Below are 20,086 nucleotides of genomic sequence, written 5' to 3' on the forward strand. Positions count from 1 at the left end.
TTAAATTATGCTCGCAAAATGAAAAGGGAGAGTTTGATGCTTTGTATCATTAGCCTCATATCAAAATGGATTTGAGTAACACATAACAAATGAGCACAACCAGGAAATAGAAGCATTCAACTGGCTTCCAAACACCTTCAGTACCTAATAATGCTGATAAACCTCTAGAAGGAGCAGGTATAGTGCCATCCCCTTTAACTGTCGTTCAGATTTCCGGGGTTTGAATCACACCCAGGTATTTATTTTTATGATTGTCGGATAGATGGAGTTGGCTGCCCTAAAAGCCATTCTTGCTGAAGAAATGTTTGATGCGCTTCTGCAAGAGAAAATATTCCCCAGACCTCAGCTATTTCTGTGATACTAATTTATTTGCTATCAGTTAAGGGCAAACCAATGGCTGGCTATTTTTGTCAACAGCTCTTTTTTTTTCAGTGTTTTGGGGGCTGTGTGCACACTTGATGGTTTATTCTCTAGGCTGAACTGAATAGGCAGCTAAATTCACTAGGAATGTGATTCTTGAAACAGTTCTGCTCTGGAGAATGTGTGTTTTGTTTTGTTTTAAACCAGACAAAGAAAACAACAAAAACACCCTGTAATAAGACGGGAATGTACCTGTGTGTGATCAGTCACATCTGTTTACAGTGGAAGCAAAACCGAAGCCTATATTACAGGTTTCCGCTGGCATAACTGTGTTCATCAGGTTATAAAGAATTCGAAGCCCTGACTTGCACAGCCATGACAGCAGAAGCAGTTAGAATGGAGGCAACTTACACTGGAAAACTGGCACTTTTTTTTTTTTTAACAAGTGTGGCTTGTTTTCCTCAGGGGAACAGGATGAAGGTAATACCACAACGGTAAGAGACAGAGCTCGGTTCTGTTACTGCTCCTGTAGTGGGAATATTCATGGACTCTGGTTACACAAGGCCCAGAATAACTGAAGGCAGTGGGGTTGCACCGATGTCGTGATGTCATGAGCAGAATTTAACCTGTGAAGTCTTTATTCCTGCTGGGGCATAAGGGGAAGGAATGTAGTTAACTGTCAAATTACATGTTGAGCTTGAAAGGCTACAATAATGTCTGTATCTTGTAATCATCTTGATTTTAGAACGTAGGGCCCTAGTTGACTTTTTATAGTCACTTCTCAGCCTACAGTTGGACCTCAGGTATTTTTATAATTTGGGGTTTGACTGCTCACGTTTCGTATTTTAAACAAATTTGAATATGTAACTGCAAAGATACCTGACATCTTTCAATCTTGATGGTCGCTTTATTTTTTTTTGAAACGGTTATAGGTTGCTGTCATCTAAAATATGAGGTTCTTCAAAAAAAAAAAAAAATGGATTTCATTATCAGGAAGAGAAGTTCTGAAAGCAGATTTCTCTTCTTCCTTCTTCTACTTTTATCCTTTTCATCATATGCCCATGAGACATAAAGTAATAACTGTACGTTATTGTTAGAGGGGGTGAATAGGAAAATTTCCCAAATACCGTTCCTCTTTTTCCACTGCCACTACTGTAACTTCTGATTTCCTGTCCTATGGGCAAATTGGTCTGTTTTACTTTGGCTGACATTAGTCACTTTAGCCTTGCAGAGATGAGCACAGCAAATATGAAACTCCTCTTTTGTGAGAGCACAGTGCCGCATTAGGTCTCCTCTGTCCTTAAAGATTCCCGTTTCCTGTATGTCTGAGGAACACGTGGCTTTCTGAGCCTACAAAAAACTGATTTTTGCCGATTAAGAATAATCAGGAGTCCATATGCTCATATTTTTTTGGAGACAAGTCAGTGTGAAACAGTCCCGTAGGAACTAATGGAAAAGTCTGACTTCTGTTTCTCTAAATGTAGCGTGGTCTGGAAGGATTTCCTATGAATGTCTATATATCTATGTATTTACTAGGTAGCATTATTTTTTGTGCTACTAGTAAATAAAATTAATGCAAATGCAATAGGCCAGACTGAGGTAGAATAAAACTAAGCGTGACCCCGCTGAATGCGGAGGAAGTTGCTTTGGCTTCAGCGCAGGTGGAAGTTGGCATTCATGAAGGAAGGAAAATCAAGTGCTTGTGATGTTCAGGTACGGGATATTTTCAGGTACATGATGGATTCTTTTCTAGAGCAAAACATGCTTTGTGAAGACTACACGTCTTAAAAGGAAAACTAAAGGAAAAGGTGTTTAACGTTGCCTTCTTGATCTCAGCGGTGGAAGGGAAAGCTGAACAGTCACGGTTTACTGTGACTACCAAATAATGTGCTCTTGTTCCAAATCCCTTAGCAGTGCTGGTCCTGTTTATATAAAGTTTGATTGTTGTTACTGCAGTGAGCCAAGACTCTTTGCTATGAATGCTCATCTTTTGACTGAGTGTTTTGCGTTAATATTTGAATTCAGGTAGTAATTAATGCAGTTGTCAGCGAATAAGTTGTGGAGGGGGGCTGGGAGCGTACCTTTAGCTGTTGGTGCACCTGATGGCCCAAGCGGATTTTGTAGCATTTGCTGTTGACATCTTTTGACGTTAGTGGCCTCTCCATGTGACGTTAGCCTAGTTGTGCTGAGACGTGGAGATACTGCGGTCAGAAAAATGATTGCCCTGATAGGGAAGGAATGAATTATACTTCAAAGTAAACTTGCTTTTTCCAACACTGTGAGGTTTCTGTAATATTTAGCTTTTATTTGGAAGCGATAGCGTATAGCATTTTTTATGCTGTTTGGTTTATATTTGTCTACTGCAGGCATCTTTGTATAAGCATAGCCCAATGTCCCCGTCACGGTGGACACTGTTTTATAGTGTCCTGCTTGCCAGAAATAATAATTGGAAGCTACTTCTTTACGTTAGTAAGACAAACATACAACTTGCAATTACAACGAAGCCCACTTAAGCGAATGCCTGACAAAGCGTAGCCTGTGATGCAAACTTTGTCCCTCCTTTAAAGGTTTGGCTTCAAATCCCGGTAATACACTGATGCATATTTAGAATAATTCCAAATGCAGGCTCTACTTCTGCAAACACCGAAGCAAATGATGTAACTTAGCTCAGGTGTGGAGTTCAGCATCCGAAGTTCTGAGTCGCAAGCTGAGTGCAGGATTAGAACCTTTATTGTGGTCCCACTGGAAGTGGAATTGGTTTCTGTATGTACAGAGATTCCTATAGAGGGGTTCAGTCCTGTAACAAGGAGCCAGTTGCCTCGAGAGATGCTGAGAGCAAGTGCTGGGTTCATGGCACCCTGCAGGTTATTGTCTGAGGGCGAAGAAAGCCACTGTCAGACTCATGAGTAGGCAGCCTTTGGGACAGAACCGTTCCCAGCATGTCCTTATTCTATTCAACTTGTAAGTAAGTTGGTGTTCCTTAATGTTATGCTTTCAAGAATGAAGAATCTTAACGTATTCATGGCCAGGTGTGATACAACATCTGCTGTAGTCATTAGAAAACACTTGATTTTAGCTAACTTCATTCCACTCGTGAGTCAGTTGCGCAGATTTGCCTTTATGTTACCCCTTTACTGCCTGCATGCCCAAGTTAAACTATGCATACCACAAAAACAGTTTCTCTGCAAAGCAGTGAAAAAAACAAATTTTCCCCATTAGTTCTGACCAGAACAATTCTACAGTCTGGCTTTGGAGTTGTCAATGGGAGGCAGCAAATGGAAGAATGCATATTAAATGCTTGACATCAAACTTTTCTGGGTGGCAGCACCACTCCCATGTACTTAAGGACTTCCAGCCGGTTTTTTGAGCGTAGGAATAAAATTGGAAGCAGTAAAAGCAGTAAGTGTGTCTTATGGACTCACTATCAGAAGTTATTTTGGTTTGTAAAAGCAAGGCTTCTAGCAGAAATATTGTCTTGGTGGCAATCTAGACACGCTTATGTTGACTGTGATGTCCCCGGGCCTGAGTATGCTTAATTGCACCTCAATGGGAGAGACTAATGAACCTTCTGGCTGTTGCCCGATACCCCAGGATAAGCTACAGTGGAAGCCAACAGTACTGCAGAATGAGAAGTACTTAAAGAAGAAACAGTAGAGGGAGACTAGTTTTACCTGCCAATACAATTTTGTGAACTAATTTTGTATGATTCCTTAGATTTGGTGCCTTGTATCCGATAACATTTTGCATGGGACAGAAACGTTGGGAAATCAGTCATTAATTCCTGACTGAAGCAACAGATTTGTGTGTTTTTTATAAGTACTCTCAATATCGCTGACGTTTTTACATTTCATATCTGTATGTGAGTGAAAAAGTTTACGAGCAAGCTCAGAAGCTAGCGTTTTACTGTTACGTGTTTGAAATCTGTGTTTGTAATAATTCAAGGAGCAACTTGTTCAAAGGCAGATTAGATTTGGCTGCTTAGATTTTCTCATGTCATCTGGGCCCCTTCCAGCCAGGTCAGTAAGTTGACGCCTATCACATCATGTAACGTGGTGCAGGGAACACAAACTCCAGTGGTTTTTGGTTTTGGTAGAGTAGCTGTAGCTTTGGAAAAGACCTTCTGTTACAAATAATGGTAATGGCTGGCTTAGAAAAGAAAGAATATAGTTCCCCTCACCATGGCAGTGTTTGCACAGATTTCCACTTAGCAGCACAGCAAACATTTCCGCACCTGAGCAAAGACATGTCGTGGTAATGCCTGCGTGAGTGTGTTATGCAAGACATCACTTGTGTAAGGTGGCCAAGTGTCCCTTCTTCAGAGTAAGTAGTAAAATCCAAGCAGCAGCTCTGAATTCTGCCTCTTTGTGTGTCTAATCCCTTCAGCTGGTTTGAGATCAGATAGGACGGACTCAGGCAGAGAACTTATTGCCCGTGGGAAGATAAAACCTCAATTAAGTGTTGTTTTTTCTCATGTCTATTACATTAACATTGATACCTGTTTATTGCAGGTAGATAGATGGGAATGTGAAGCATTCTAGCAAGCTTTTAAATTTGTAAAATCTGCAGCACAAATGAAATGATCAAAAGCTGTGTATGTCGGTTACCTGTACCAACTTGTGATTGTTTGTATTACTTCATTTAAGGGGTGTGCCTTTAGGCTACTCCTTCCATTGTGCTTATTTTATTTTCTGTGTTGAGAGAGAATGGGTTCCACTTGTTTAAAGGATAACTGCATGGTGGGCCAAAATACCTTCAAAAGAGTTCTTAAGTCTTAAAAATGCTGTTTGCAATGTACATTCCCAAAAGGGGGGGAGGAAGGAAAAAAAAAAAAAAAGACCGGGCCAGTGGGCCCAAGACTGACTTTAACCACTGTTAATTATTTATTGTTTTGAAGCGTCTGCTCGACACGGAGTGCGTTTCAGTTACAGCAAAGTGCTCTACCCTTTGGGTTCTTCTTGAACTGCCGTACTACTGATTTTGTGCAGGTTGGGGTGAGGGAAGGAGACGGGAGGAATGAAACAACCAGCAACGATAAAGCCAAGCTGACTGCAGCAGTGAGCTGTGGTCTGCGCTCAGTAGAGACAGGAAGCGTCTGATACGCAGACCTTGTTTGTCAGACGATTGCATATTTTGCCGGTATAGGCATTAAAATCCAAATGCAGTCTCATTAGCAGCAAGCTCCCAGTTTGGGGGGCAAAAATTTCTCTTATCAGTAATCTCACACTGGCAAACGAATGGTGCTTTTCCATTAAAAATTGCAGTTCCTAAGGAACAATACCCCAAATTCTCAAGTTTTTAAAAAGAAGCTACCTACCTAAAGCCCACAACGTCACCGTAAATGCTTCCATAACTGGACGTGAGAAAGGAGATGATACAGTTGGTGATTGAACACAATGTGGTTTGTACTTCTTAGTCTTGATAACATACTTTCAGTAGAGGTGGCAGGTAGTGAATTTGACTTTTTTTTCCCTGTGCTAAACCTCCGGTTCTGGGCCCTGACTTGTCAATTAGAACTCTGTGGAAATTGGGGTAGAAAAGGCCTGCTTCTGTTCCTGCTTTACACAGACTTTCCATGTGAGCATCTCTTCGTGGGAGCGTGAGGCTTTTGAATGTTCCTCCTGCTGAAGAGGCACAGACACCCCTTCAGCACGGGCAGCGTTGTTACTTAAGCTAGCCTTATTTCCTTAGATAACCACATCCATGCTATGGGCATAACTTGTACTGCTACAACTCTATTAGTATGATTGAATCAACGCCCTGTTTGCGGATAGAAGAGGTTAAAGAATGTATTATCATGTGGGCAAGCCAGAGCTCTGCAGGTGAGCGACGCCACCACAGGCTTGTGGTGCACTGTTGAATAGGATCTGTAGGTAAGAAGTTAGGATAAGCACCCCTGGGGCTCCTCCTCCTTTGCACAGTTGGTGTAGTAGTGTTCGGTCTGCGTAACTCTGTACCTCGGATTCGGGAATATCTCGTAGCACGTCATCTTTGCTCTCCTTACATTTATTAAATGGAGTTACTAGACTTGGGGCCCTAATGGCTGTTTTCTACTGCTATGAGATAAGCTACGCATATCCACGTGAAAATCAGTTTTCACCTTGTTTATCAGACGTGCAAAGTACAGAAACCTAGAGCCCATGTAAGAGAGGTCCGTATTTTTTCCCTGCTTAATTTCAGCTTTGGTTAAGCAGTCACACCCTAAGCCACGGCCTCCTATCCATCTACATGGATAAGCAGTTTACAGCAAAGGAACAAGTGGCTAAGTTTGTTTCCAGTCAAAATCTCTCACAAGTCTGCTTTTCCATAGAACAAATTTAGTTGCAAAGTTCAGGATGGTTAAAGCAGCTTCTCCGAGAGCAGTGCTGAGCTCCTTCAGGTGTGGCAGGCGCGGGTGGGATGCTGCTGGGGAGCCCCTGCTTCCACTAATGCCCCGGAAGCTCCGCTGTTGACTTGAGCAAGGGCAGAATTAAAGTTAATCTTCAGGCCTTTTAAAGTTAATCCTGCTCTAAGTTAAGATCCCTGGAAGGGTGCTGTTGGCAACGGCTGGGCAGAACACGAGCGTTTTTCTTTCAGGATGAAATCCCCTTGCAGCCCCTGTGAAAACAAGAGTAAAAAGCTGCTCTCCTTTCTTGGATAAGGATCAAAGCTGGAGCTTGGGTGGGTTTCCTGATTTATCAGTGACTTCTGGGGGTGCTTTAAGTCAGAACAGCCTCTAGTTTCTGCTTTGAGTTTCTGCTGCTTACGTCACTAATGACAAGCCGGTGTATGCCGTGCTGTGCTCATGAATGAGACTGCCTTTGCTTCAAGGACACTCCTAGGCAGCAGCGAGTGACAAGAGAATCCAATTAATGACCGAATGTTTCTGGCACTCTGTCCAGCTGTCTCACAGCTCAGTGCAAACACTCGAAGCACTGCTCCTAATCACGGGGTCAGCAGCTTTTATTTCAGTCAAGGTTTAAGACAACATCAAGTAAGTCACCTGTGGCAGCCTTATGTACTTAGCTGCATGAACTACCCCCTGCCTGAACCCCGGCCTCAGGAGGCGATTAGTGTGTTCTAAATCAGAACTCAGATTAACTAGAAAATGACCTAATGTTCTAATTAATCCCTTTTTCCTTCAGAAACTCTTCCTGCAGAACCTGGATTATCCATACTTCACAAGAACTTTGTTTCTTTACAGGACGTAAAAGGTCCTGCTTTGAAAACAGCATTTTAGAACATCTGTCAGTAGTGGAATTAATTTCTTTCAGGCAGGTTAAAGGGGCAGTTCTCAGCCACAAAGCGCGGGGGCAGTGCTACTTCAAAGGAATGTCTTAAATTAAAAACCTGTGCACAACTGTCCCAGAGAATCCGAAGCCATGTTGCAGTCATACTGCCATAACGCTCAGGGCTGGGAAGTTACTCTGCTCTCCAACTAGCATCTTCTGGAGCTGCAGTGGCCCCTGTCTGCTGAAATTACACCTACAGCTCCCCCGGCAGCCTCGTGTGCTGCTTTCACTGCCCCTTCAACAGCTTCACCACCCCCAGCTGGACTCCAAGGCGGTAAGGGCAAGCTGTAGTTTCAGGCCATGGAACTAAAATGCTATGCAACACCAAATGGCTTCTTTTTCCCAAAAAAGGGTCCTAATTCTTTTACAGTAAACATCCCAGCTTTATCTCAGCCAGACATCACCCATGAAACCTTCCGGTGGTTAGAGTTTACCTAGGGCTTTTTACAGTTTTGTTTTTCCTTTGAATAAGTAGCTGATGAGTCCTGCTTACAACCCAGGACTGGACTTGTTCCTTTGTCTTTTGGGTGTGAAATATAAATCATGTTTTTATGATTTTTTTGTAAATCTTTACTCTTTTTACACCTTGTTTTTGTAAGCTGAAGTTTCTTATTAAAAAAATGAAATTCCACTGGGTCATGTCGTTATTCTACATACTTTAATATTAAATTAGACACCTAGATGGTGATACAGAAGAAAATTCTGCGTGCAAGGGCTTCAGATCTTTGAGGAGACTATTCTCAATTCCTTACAGAATGAATTGATCAGGAATTCTCTCTTCCATACTTGAGTTTTTCCCCCTGTTGTCGTTGCTTTGAACAGGACACATTTGATGTAGGAGTAGGAGCTCTGCAGAGAAGAACGGGAGCCACTCCCGTGAGCGTATCAGAACTTGTAACTGCTACACACAGCACTTCTGGTCCTGGGGAATGGGGAGGGCGAACTCCTCGGCCGTGCAGGTCTGATCCTTCCCTAGCCCTGTAAATAAGCGCAGTTAGAGCTGGGTCAGGGCGCTTTGCACAAGCAGGGTTGGTTTGAGGTCTGCTCCATGCAACCAAGTGCTGACCCCAGACCTCCTGGGCCCCCCTGACTCCCCTGGGATCCCTCTTCCTCACTCCCAGACTCCCTGCAGCCCCCTCCCGGCTACCTGCAGCTCCCTCCCGACCCCCCCGCGTCTCCCAGACCCCTTGCGGCCCCCTCCCGACCCCCTTCGGCCCTCCGCCGGCCCCCGACCCCCTCCCCGCGGCTCCCAGCCCCCTGCGAGCCCCTCACCGCCGCTACGCCGCGGGCTGCGGGGCCATGAGGTCGATGTCCGTCAGGTTGCGGGCCACCCAGACGCCGGCGGCGAACAGCCCCACGTTGAGCAGCAGGTTCCTGTGAGGCAAGCACAGCGCCCGGGCAGCCCGCGGGACCTCGTCCCGGGCCTCCCCCCCCCCGGCCCCCCGCCGACCCAGCACCGACCTGCGGAAGTCGTTCCTGTCGGCGGCGAAGCGCAGCAGCCCCCGCAGCCACCCGCCCAGGCCCTGCCGGGGGGCCGCCGGGCCGCCCGCCGCCACCGCGCCGCTCGCCGCCATCTTGTCCCTGCCGCCGCCGCCCTCTGGCGTCGCTTCCGGCGCGCGGGAAGGCGGGGGGGGGGGGGGGGGGGGCGCATGCGTAATGGCGGCCTCGCGCCGCGTGCTGGGGCTTCGCGTGTGTTCTTGGGGTGGGACGCCTGCACCTCAGGGGCTGCTCCTCCGGGGATGTGCCTCAAAGGGCTGCTCCTGCTCCTCGAGGGGCTGCACCTCACAGGGCTGCTCCTCAGGGGATGTGCTTCAGGGGGCTGCACCTTAGGAGGGCTGAGCCTCAGGGGATGTGCCTCAAAGGGCTGCTCCTCCTCAGGGGGACTGAGCCTCAGGGGATGTGCCTCAAGGGGCTGCTCCTCAGGGGGCTTCTCCTCAGGGGATGTGCTTCAGGGGGCTGCTCCTCCTCCTCAGGGGGCTTCTCCTCAGGGGGACTGAGCCTCAGGGGATGTGCCTCAAGGGGCTGCTCCTGCGCTTCAAGGGGCTGCTCCTCAAGGGGCTTCTCAGAGGATGTGCTTCAGGGGGCTGCTCCTCAGGGGGCTGCGCCTCAAGGGGGCTTCTCCTCAGGGTGCTGCGCCTCCAAGTGTTGGTCCTCAAGGTGCTGCACCTCAGGGGAAGTGCCTCAGGGGGCTGCGCCTCAAAGGGCTGTGCTTCAGGGGCTGCTCCTGTGCCTCACAGGGCTGCAACTCAGGGGGCGACTCCTCAAGGGCTGCGCCTCACGGGGCTGTGCCTCAAAGAGCTGCTCCTCAAGGGGCTGCACATCAAAAGGGTGCTCCTCAAGGGGTTGTGCCTCAGGGGGCTGTTCCCCAAAGGGCCCCTGCTGCTCTTCAGGGGGCTGCACTTCAAAGGGCTGCACCTCAGGGGATGGCACCTAGGGGGATGTGGGGCACTGCCACCTGGAGCAGCCAGTGACTGTTACTGATCTTCACTTTCTCAGACAATAAGTTAGTTATTAGAGTTCCTTACTATATTGTAGTTTCTCTGTTCTGTACTTACCAAGGATTTCTCAGCATGTCTCAGGTTAGCTGCACTTCCCAGGGATTCACCTCAAGGATGCACTGGGTTCCCAAGCTGGCACTTCCCATGCTAACAGACCTCTTTGTCTATATATTTTTCTAACTATAACCAGGGCACCTTTATGGCCGCTTCCATCACTAGGCAAAAAGCCTTGCGCAAGCACGTGGCCTGTTTGTGGCTGGCAAACACGTACTGCTGGGGATCGGGCACATCCAGCCCAGCTCTGGCGTGGTGCTGGTGCAGCTGAAAATCAGCGGTGTCCCCGGCCAGGCATTTGTGCTGCGGAAAGTTACCGCCTGGTGAACACTGTCACCTCCCAGCCGAGCCAGCGCCGGCAGGACCAGACAATTGACATGCCTGGGAATGAGGTTTGCACAGCGGGTGATAAGGGCGGCCGTGCCGCTGCCCGGGGCTTGCTGCCTGCAGGATGCGAGATAAGATAAGAGAAAAATGCGTAGAAAGTGGGGGGGGGGATGCCTGAAACGCTGCGTGGGCTGTAAGTGTGTCTGACTGGGAAATTTCCAGGCACGGCTGCCGTGGTTTGTAACGCACGCTGCTACGCTCCAAAGGGCACTGCTCGGTGTGAGCGTGGGCAGGACAGCGTTCCAGCAGTGTTGTTTGGAAAACATCTCTCCCGTTTCCTCCGTCCCTCCCTGCGTGTTTCTGTAGCTTCATACAATTTCTTGTTCGCTTTGCTGAACTGCCCAGCTCCCGGCTGCCTGCACGCAGCTTCTGCAGGTTATCGCCAGCGCCTGTAACCCCCGAGGCTTCGCAGTAGTTGGGCACAGGTTTGTGCAGGCTCCTCTTGCTTGGCTCTGGCTCCGCGGTGCTGCCAGGCACTTCGTAAAAATTCCCTATTTCTTCTCGATTCCTTCCTGCTCGTTCGCTGCAGTTTGCAGAACTGTAACCGCTCTCAGTTCTGCCTCATCCCACTCTTCCCTGCTTTCCTTAGCCCCTGGGGTCTGCCCTTTCACAAGCCTGCTCCACCACTCCCGGAGCTGCTGTTTCAGCCCTCACAGCTTATTTGGAAAACTTTGTTCTCTGCCAGCTCTGCGGGGAACTTTCCCACCTCTGTCTGGGGCACTTGCAGTGGCTTTGGGCCATCCTTGTTGCGGGGGACACTCACAGCCCATGCAGGCGACTGGCACCGTTCATTCTTTGCTGTTGTCCCCAGGGCCTGCAAACCTTGCGAATTGGGGTCTGGCCAGTTTAGGGCAGATGCCAAAGGCTCAGCTTTGCAGCAGAAGTCGCCCAGCTACGGACAGAAGGATGGCCACGGAGGACAGACGGAAAGGCACTACGTGCAGTGCTGAATTTTGAGATTTTGCCTGCCTGGAGCAAACAGGGAGTAGTAAGATCAACACTACACCAGGGATTTGTGCCCTGCGCTGGATCGGCCAAGCTGCAGCACATCCTGGCACAGTCAGGGTGCCCTCAGCAGGACCAGGAGGATGTTGCAGTGCAGCACCCTCGTGCTCTCAGGAGATGAGAAATCCTCTCAGCACAAGTAAAGAACTGCCGCCACAGAACTGCCACCGCTTTCCCTCCTAAGGTACCTAATTTTGGTGTTCGTGCAGTGCCCATGGTGTTCGCAGCCACCCAGGTTTATCGTACAACCCTGGCACTGTTACTGCTCTCGCTGTAATTGCAGACATCCCTGCTGCAATTTGCATGCTCTTTTCTCTTTGACAGCAGGTTATATATTAGTGTGCCCATGTGGTTACATGTCAAACAACGCCGTGCTGCAGTGACGAGGTGCCAGGGTCACCGTGACTGATGACTGTCGGCGGGGCAGGACGTTCACTGCCCGAACTGGGACGAGATGAGCGCATCGAGCCAGGGCTTGACCCTGCTCCAGTCTTCCCCTTACACATTGCTCCCCAAGCCACCTCTGCATCTGCAGTTTCTCTCGTGTACAGGCTCTGCAGACTTAATTGCAATTAGAAGCTCGATGAGAAAGATGGACAACGGCTGTGAGGAAGCGTTGGAGGCTCTGCAAGGAATCGGACAATCTACAGGAATCCCGAGCAAAATTTTGTGGTGCTCCTCCTGGGTGAGGCAGCCTGCTCTTCCAGGGGACACCATCCCCGTGGTTCCCAGGAGCTATTTATTTATCCTCCTCTTCGGGGACACCTGGGTCACCAGGAGGAGGACCTGACTCTGATAGGAAGACGTGTGCCAGCCGAGGAGCTGCCGTAGCTGCGCGTTTCCCCTCCTGAGGGTGATGTGCTGCCACGCCGGCCACGCTGCAGACAATTTGTCCATGCTGCAGACAATTTGTCCACGCTGCCGTACTCTTTTCCCAAATCCCCGAGAGCTAATTGATCCACCCTGTTAGTTAATTGATTTATAGCTATTAGAGACTATAATTAACCGACCAGCTGGAGAGCTGTGTGTTATCTGCCCGGTGGGAGCAGCGCTGAGAGGCAGCCAGCTCCAGCGGGCCACGAGCTGCCCCATCCCTGTTAGCAGCACTGCTCGTTTGGCATCTCTGAAGGATTTTGCTCTGCTTCGGGCTTTGGGCTTTTCCTTTTATCTCCTCCTTTCCTAAGGTTTGGCTCAGCAAACTCACTCCGAGTCTCCCTACTCCCCCGTCTCTCCTCCTACCCTCCTACAAGGTCACAAACTTGCGTTTACGCTCTGAGTTTGCATTGCTGGGCAGACCAGTTTGGACCAGCTCGTTATCAACGCGTTCCCAGCCCCCAGCCAAACCCACAGCTACTGTCAGACCTGAGACGAAGCAGATGTTCATTAAGCATCAGGAAAGCCATGCATCTCGTTACGCGCCTGGGCGAGGTGCCTGTGCCTAGCACTGACACATCTGCCCGGCGCTAACAAACCGGGGGACGCCATTCCCAGTGGAAATGCAGCCGGAGAGGGATGAGGAGAGGCTGTAGGCGCCCCGGCGGAGCCGCTTTGTGCCTGGCCGCACCAGGAAGGGGTGCCTCGACCGGCGGCAGCCTCGGGAAGGCCTCGGAGCTGCCGCGGGCTCCGTGCCTGGCGCTGCGTGGGGGGCTGGCCATGCTGCGAGCAGGCCACGAGCCCAGCGGCGGTGCCGGGAGGTGAGCGGCCCCGGCGCCACGTCGTCCCCGGGCGGCTCTCGGCGAACCTCTCGCTGCTCCCGGCGTCCGCAGAGGTGGGTGCGACGGCAGCGTCCCTCCGTGCTGGGCCGTGGCCTGCCGGTGCCACCGCGCTGCCCAGACCCTGCTCTCGCCCTTCCCTTTCGCCTCCTCGGGCTGTGCCGGAGCAGCCGCGCTGCTGGGGTGCCCTGCTCCCCAAAATACCCCCGGCACAAGGCTGGGGGCGTCCTGGGGACTGCGTGGCCGTGACCAAGCCAGGTGGAGGCAGGCGCTGGGGATGGGGGGGGGGGGTCTCACGGTGGCTTTGTGCCCGACATCCCCCCCAGACAGCCCCGCAGGACCCCCAGAGGTGGGACCCCTGCAGCAGGGCTGGCGGAGCGGCTGGTGCGGCGTGGCGATTTGGAAGGTTTGCATCAAACTGTGCTTTGTTTGACGAGGGAGAGGAGGTAAAGAGAAGGAATTGGCTGCCTCTGGTTATCAGAGGCCAGTCTGGGAACACCGGCAGGACTGCCACGGGGGGGCTGTGCGGTCCTCAGGAAATGGGGGGGGGTTCTGCTGGTCCTGCTGAGCACACGCCCTGTTGATGGGTGTTCGTTCTCACCAGCTGCAGGCAGCCTAAGGAAGAGCTCCGCAAATAGCAGAAGCTCCTGGAGGGCATCAGTCTGGCGTGTGGCCCCTCCCAGGAAATAAATGGTCAGGAGGGGGCCAAGGGAAGCTTCCTGGGGGAAAATTAGCACCCAGTTGCCACTTGCTGCTGGGTCGCATTCAGCAAGGGGAGCCGGTGAGATCCCCCAGGGGAGGGAAGGGCCCTCTGCACGCAGGGGGTCCCGGCCGTGCTGACTCCGCTGCTCGCTGGGGCTGTTCCCAGGTGGTGAGCTCCCTTCTAGGGCCACCTGGGCCTGCCCTGCCAGGTAAAACCTCAGTTTGGGGACAAAAGGCTTAATTTTTTGCTTTCACTCTCCGTACTCTCCTCGCTTGCTCCCTGCCGACCTGTGAGGCGAGGGGTCGAGGGGTCGGTGTGTGCGCCGCGTCTTTGGTGACTCCTGGCATGAGGCTGCCTGCGTCCCCTGGGAGCCGGCTGCTTGGGGTTAGGTCGGCTGCTGTGGGGTCAGAGCTGGCCCCTGCTCGCTCCGACGGCGTCCCATGGGATAAACACCCAGCGGCCGCTGCTGCCCGCCGGTGGGGAAGCCACAAGCGCTGTTCCCAGTCTGCAGAGTGCCTGGGAGCACCCGCAGGGCTCGGACACCCTCGCCTCCACGGGGAGCCCGAGCCGTGCCTGGCGCCGGGGCAGCCGTGCGGCTCGGCTGCGAGCCCAGGGGAACAATAGCGGGGTGGTGCCGCCGGGCGCCCTGACCCCGTGCGCTTTGCACGGGGTGATGGAAACCTCGCCGCGAGCAGGCAGAGCCCGGGGCGGGCAGGGAAAGCGGGGAGCAGAGGTGTGCGGTGCCGGGGAGCAGTGCTGGCACAGGGCGGGACCCGCGTCCCCTCCTGGGACACGGAGCAGGTCTGCTTTGCCCCAGCAGGAAGCTGTCCCCAAGCCGATGGTGACGTCCGTCCTGCGGGACGCGTTCTCCCACACCTCTCCCTCCGCAGCTGAGCGCCGCTGACCTGCCGAGGGCCTTCTCTTTGTAAGGGCAGAGGCCAGGGCGACGTGCCGGCAAGATGTTCTCCAACAAGTGCCACAGGAGGGGGCTCCCCGCCGCCCCCTGGGAGGTAGGTGGTGGTGGTGGTGGTGGTGGGAGCGCAGGGGCTCCGCGGGGCTCCTCTCTGCGGTGGTGAGGATGGGCGCCCGCTGCCCCAGCCCTTGGGATGCCGAGGAGCCGAGGGAGCATCGCCACGGTGCGTGGGGGAACTGGGAAGACTGGGAATTGGCTGGAGCCTCGGCTGGGTGGGCTCTGGGCTCAGCATCCCTCTGGTTTGGAGAGAGGCAGCGGCGGAGGGGAGGGCCTCATCCTGCTCTCTGCTCCCCGTGTCCTCCCTGCAGCCCGGTCCGTGGCAGCCCAGACCCCACGCTCCCAGCCCCCAGGACAACTGGTACGAGCCGCCCTGGGAGCACCAGCCCTGGAGAGGCGGGCATAACAGGCACCCGGTAAGGGGACGAGGGCAGGGCTGTTGGGGTTTGTGGGGTGCTGTTGGGGTTTGTGGGGTGCAGCTCCCCCGAGCAACCGCAGCGCACTTCTCGTTGTCTTAACCATCTGCCTTGACAGGGCCAAAGGTGAGGGAGTGGGCCTCACGAAGGCAGGGCAGCGTCTCTCTCAGACCCCCAGAACTACCCCAGACTCATTTCTCAAACATTTCCCAATATGAAACAGGCACGCCTGGGAAAGGGCTGTGTAGGACTCCTGGATCTGCCCAAAGAGGTGGGGACTGAGCTTTAGAAACCCTGACACTAAAGCGTCTGGGTGTGCGCCCACCACCTGAGAGCCTGAAGAGGCCGAGTCGACACGGGATCCACGGGTGGTGATGTCTCTCTCTCTCTCTCAATCCCTATATTTATTTATTTTTTCTTTATTTGGAACATATGTGCTTTTGCCCAGCATCTAATAATTCCTCAGGAAACTGTCAGTCAGAGTTTAACCTTGTTGAAACCCTGAAAGACTCGTAGTGTCTCGCCCTCCGACCCAGAGATTCAAACAAACCTATCTCCTCCCCGGCCAAGCGGGACAGGACAGGGTTCACCTGAAAATTTAGGGTGACCAAAACTGAGGCTCCCCTGGAAGCAGGAGAAAGGAAGAGCTTGGAGCCACAGTGGGAAGGGAGAACAGGAGTAAAACCAAAACTCCTGCTGGAAAGCCCACGGGATACGTGGCTGCCCTAAGCGAGCTGCCCTAAATGAGCTGCCCCAAGGCCTCACCAGCAGTGCTTTGCCTTGGCAGCCCGGTCCCCGGCACCCCCGGCCTTTCCCCGGCCCCGCCGACTTCCATAGGATGGAGGAGGACAGGAGATGGGCACCGCAGGACTGTCCCCGTCCGCCACCCCCCTGGGACTACAGAGAAGAGTACCAAAGACCCGAGGAAGACTTTACCGAGGACTCGTACCCGGTGAGGGGGTGAGGGGAGGCGGGCTGGGGAGGGCTGGTGGGGCCGTGGCTGTGCCAGGCGCGGTGCCGCGGGATCTGTGCCTAAATCTGCCGCTCCCCGCAGGTGCCGCCGCTGTTTGCCCCGGGCTGCTTCACCTGGTCTGAGTTCCCCAGCGAGGAGCAGCACCCCGCCAACTTCCCATGGTGGGTGCCCGCACCGAGGGCAGGGGGCACGGGCTGGAGAAGGGGACGGATCCCGCACCAGGCTGCGGGTCCGGGCTGAGCGCGGCTCCCACGGGGTGGCCCCCCTGGGGACGAGGGGGCTGCCCAGCACGCACAAACGAGGCCAGGCTCAGCTGTGGTGCGCGGCGGAGGGCTAGGGGCAGCAGGCGGGGTAAATACTGCTCCAGGGCGATGCAGCAGTGACGCTGACCCTGCCCCGGGCGGGAGGTTGCACCAGAGATCCCCGCCAGCCTGAATTTCCCACGGGGGCTGTCTTTAACCCTGTAGGGAGCAAGGAGCCTTCCAGGAAGGCTGCCCGCCCTGGCGCTCTCGTGGCCTGCGCCGGAAACGCTGCCGACTCCTTCGCCATGTCCAGCAAGAGATGTCAGCGTACCACAGCCCGGCCTCTCCCCAGATCTTCAAAGGTTCGTGCTGCCACGATGGTGCCTGCCTGGGGATGCCCAGGGCGCTGCCACGGCGTGTGCAGCCAGCAGCATCTCCGTGCCAAGGGTTAGGATTTGGTGGATTCGGTCCCGTTGTGCTTCTTGCTCCGCAGGGAAGCACGCGTCCTCCAAGTCCTCCCAGTCCTGCCCCCAGGAGAGCCAGCCAGGAGGCAAGGAAGAGCCGCAGCGCCCCGATGCTCCCCAGCCAGCTAGCGCCTGCAAAGACAGCGTGCGGAGCTGGGGGCAGGTGGATGAGGTGGGTTTTTGCCTCCAGCACACGGCGCTGACCCGCATTTCGTGGCCACGTGGCTCTCGTGGTGCTGCCGTGCCCCTGACCAATGCGATTTCCCCCAGGGCCTGCCGGCAGCGAGCGGAGAGGTGTCGGAGCCCCCCGGGCCAGCAGCCTCCCTGCAGAAGAGCCCAGCCACTGATCCTCAGGCTGCGGAGCAGGAGCCAGTGGCAGAAGCAAAGCTGGTATGAAGTGCAGGGATGCTCGCACCCCAGGAGCTGCCTGGCTCAGAGGATCCTTTCATCCCGTGTAACATCTTGCTTCTCTCACCCAGCCCTTTTGCTCACTGCCTCCCTGTCTCTTTGACAGAATGTGGGATGTTTTCCTGGCTTCTCTGGGGCTGCGAAGCCCCTGGTTTCCTTGGGGTTTTAGCACCCTGTCTGTCCCGTTCCCCAGCTCTTCTCCCCAGGACGGATGAATGTCCCTGCCTCATGCCATTCCCTGCCCCCAGGTCGAGCCAGAAGACGGGCAGAAAGCTGCAGGCAGCCAGGGCCAGGGCCCCTCTGCTTTGGAAACGGAGCCAGTCCTGCCAGAGAACACCTGTACCGGGAAGGAGGAGGACTTTGAGCAGGTACGAGCCGATGCATCCATCTCCTCTTTCTGCCTAATTGCAGTGCCACGGGGGAGGTGGGATTTTGCAGCCCTCTCCATAAACCTCATTTTCCCATTTGCCTGGGCTGCATTGACAGCCCTCTGTGGCCTCTGAAATGCACCTGAAATGCTTTGCGCAGGTAGAGCCGTGCAGCCAAAGTGCCCCCGAGGCCGGAGCAGGTGCTGGGTCACCACCCCACAGCCCCTCAGCCCCTCCGGAGCCTGCTGAGACGGGCAGCGCCGCAGCTAGCCCGGGTGCGGAGGTGCGTGCTGGGCCCTGCCTGCTCTCCTGGGCACGGCAGCAGCTGCCCGTGGTGGGACGGGTTTCAGGCTGTGGCTGCGCTGCTCCGTAGCGTTTCCTCCTGCTGAGGTTTCCCTTTGTGAAGGCAGCAGCGTTTGCTTGGCTCCCGCTGCTCTCGCACAGCTGCTGCCTTCTTCCCCTGGGTGCTTTCTCTCCCGATGCTTCTTGGTGGCTTTCATCCCTCCGAAAACTCACAGGTCTCACCGGGAGCTACTGTGGAGCCCGATGCGCAGCCCAGCCAGGCCAGCTCCGACGTCTGCACCGAGCCAGCAGCGTCACCTGGGACAGGGCACCCTCCTGTGGGTGGGACGGAGCTGGTACGTGCGCTGCCCTCCCTTCTGTGCGGGAACGGTGCCCTCGTGTCCCTGGGAACACCTGCAGCGAGGCTCAGGAACACCAATCTAACCCAGGAGCCCTGGGGGGATTTTCTCGTTGGCCTTCCCAGCCACAGGATTACGTGCTGGGGTTAAAGTGCCGCTTTGTCTGGATGCAGCGCCCGTATCAGCCCTGCTGTGGGCCGTGCAGGAGATGCTGATAAATTGGAGACGGCTTGGAGAAAGGCCAAAAAAATAACTCGGGGATTGAGAGTGCGCTGGAGCGTGACCGACTCCAGGACTGGAGCTTTAACGAAGCAAACAAGAGTGTTTCAGAGTGGCTTAATTACTGCCTAATGGGGAAGAGAAATCAGCTGGAGGGGCCCTCGGGTCTCAGAGGCGCTGCTGCCAGGGCTGTGCTGGGAGGGAAGGGGGTGGCGAGGTCCCGGTGGGTGCCCCCGCAGAGTGGCTGGTCCCCAGCAGCCCCGATTTGGTCCCAACCCCGCTCCTATTCCGTTGCCTGCTCCCTCTCCCTTTCAAAGCATCCGACCTTCCCTCACTTCTCCCCTGCCCAGGCTGCAGGCTGCCAGCCCTCGCTCTGCTCCACGCTCTCCGCGCCCTCCCCGGCCAGCACAGACCTGCGCTCCGCCGCTGTCCTTGCCAGGAAAGAGGAGATCGAGCTGGTGAGTCCTGGCGGGCACACGCGGGGTCTGGGGCTAGCCAAGAACGGGACACCCTCGAGGTTCAAAATCCACGGGGAATAAGGTGACACTGGGTGATGGGCAAGCCGTGGGGCAGCCCCAGGTGCTGTGGGCAGGGGCTGTCGCCCCTGGGGGGAAAAAAAAAGTCCTCAAGAGGGCTTCGTGCCGCTGGCAGGGGGGTTTTGGGGTGCCCCGTGCTGACCCTTTGCCTCTCCCTGCAGTCCTACCAGCAGTTCAGCCTGACCATCGCCGTGGTGGCCACGATGCTGCTGCAGAAGGAGCCCTCCATGGAGGCGGCGCTGGGGCTGGCGCTGAGGGCCAACCTGCGCCAGGTGCGCACCCACCACCTCCAGGAGCTGGAGGACTTCATCGACAGCTACGACTCCAGCACCCCCAGCCCCTGAGCCGGGGGCGAAGGTGCGGAGCCCCCGTCTCGGGGTGGGTGCGGTCCCTCCGTCCCTCCTGGAGGTGGAAGGGGCGCTGCTGATTTCGGGGAGCGGCCAGAAATTGGCGTTTGCAGCAGGTAATGGGGGCACGGGCAGATTGTCCCCACCCTGGGGTAAGGGACGAGCCCTACCCGGACCTGAATTTGCAAGAAAAGAAGGAGCTGGTTTTACTGGAGGGTGGCAGGAGGGAGAGCAGCTGGGGCAGGGGCGAAGGGAGGGCTCCCCCCTTCTAAGAGCTCCTTGCTCCCTTCTTGTGGTTTTGCGCTGCTCCCTTAAACCCCGGGCTTTGGTCTTGTTTTTTAAAAAATAAAAATGAATGAGCTTTGGTCCTCGCAGCCCCTGCGCTGCCGTTGTTCTGGTCCTGCTCTGCCGGGGTCAGCGAGCAGGGACCCGCGGTGACCCCCCCAGCCTGGTCCCACCATGGGGACCCTCTCCTGGGGTCCGTGGATCTCCAGCAGCACGGCCAGCGCTGCCAA

The 20,086-nt window shown here is 54.2% G+C and overlaps 2 protein-coding genes across 7 annotated transcripts; one reads left to right on the plus strand and one right to left on the minus strand.

The window, feature by feature from the left end:
• Positions 1 to 8,268: 8,268 nt before the first annotated feature.
• Positions 8,269 to 9,238, minus strand: TOMM6 (translocase of outer mitochondrial membrane 6). The gene is made up of 3 exons (XM_040535663.1): positions 9,090 to 9,238; positions 8,901 to 9,002; positions 8,269 to 8,606 (listed from the first exon to the last, which is right to left on the minus strand). The coding sequence occupies exons 1-2, from the start codon at positions 9,200 to 9,202 to the stop codon at positions 8,906 to 8,908; spliced, it is 210 nt and encodes a 69-aa protein (XP_040391597.1). The 5' UTR covers positions 9,203 to 9,238; the 3' UTR covers positions 8,269 to 8,606; positions 8,901 to 8,905.
• Positions 9,239 to 12,298: 3,060 nt separating this feature from the next.
• Positions 12,299 to 19,945, plus strand: LOC121059309 (basic proline-rich protein-like). Of its 6 annotated transcripts, none has more exons than XM_040536040.1 (13): positions 12,299 to 13,340; positions 14,805 to 14,997; positions 15,269 to 15,373; positions 16,161 to 16,325; positions 16,428 to 16,507; positions 16,814 to 16,950; positions 17,082 to 17,224; positions 17,323 to 17,442; positions 17,709 to 17,828; positions 17,989 to 18,111; positions 18,347 to 18,466; positions 19,039 to 19,146; positions 19,386 to 19,945. In XM_040536040.1, exons 2-13 carry the CDS (start codon positions 14,947 to 14,949, stop codon positions 19,566 to 19,568), a joined length of 1,455 nt encoding a protein of 484 aa, XP_040391974.1. In that variant the 5' UTR covers positions 12,299 to 13,340; positions 14,805 to 14,946; the 3' UTR covers positions 19,569 to 19,945. The 6 variants fall into 6 exon arrangements, with proteins under 6 accessions (XP_040391974.1, XP_040391973.1, XP_040391976.1 ...); XM_040536039.1 differs by having other exon boundaries at positions 14,808 to 14,997; XM_040536042.1 differs by having other exon boundaries at positions 14,878 to 14,997.
• Positions 19,946 to 20,086: the final 141 nt, after the last annotated feature.

The sequence above is a fragment of the Cygnus olor genome, chromosome 24 (genome assembly GCF_009769625.2).
Source record: "Cygnus olor isolate bCygOlo1 chromosome 24, bCygOlo1.pri.v2, whole genome shotgun sequence".
NCBI classification, from domain to species: domain Eukaryota; kingdom Metazoa; phylum Chordata; class Aves; order Anseriformes; family Anatidae; genus Cygnus; species Cygnus olor.

Coding starts and splice junctions, on each gene's coding strand:
- TOMM6 (XM_040535663.1), bottom strand. CDS start 9,202: ATGGCGGCGAGCGGCGCGGTGGCGGCGGGCGGCCCGGCGGCCCCCCGG. Junction 9,003..9,089: donor GACAGGAACGACTTCCGCAG/GTCGGTGCTGGG, acceptor CTTGCCTCACAG/GAACCTGCTGCTCAACGTGG.
- LOC121059309 (XM_040536040.1), top strand. CDS start 14,947: ATGTTCTCCAACAAGTGCCACAGGAGGGGGCTCCCCGCCGCCCCCTGG. Junction 15,374..16,160: donor GCGGGCATAACAGGCACCCG/GTAAGGGGACGA, acceptor TTGCCTTGGCAG/CCCGGTCCCCGGCACCCCCG. Junction 17,829..17,988: donor AGGAGGAGGACTTTGAGCAG/GTACGAGCCGAT, acceptor TGCTTTGCGCAG/GTAGAGCCGTGCAGCCAAAG.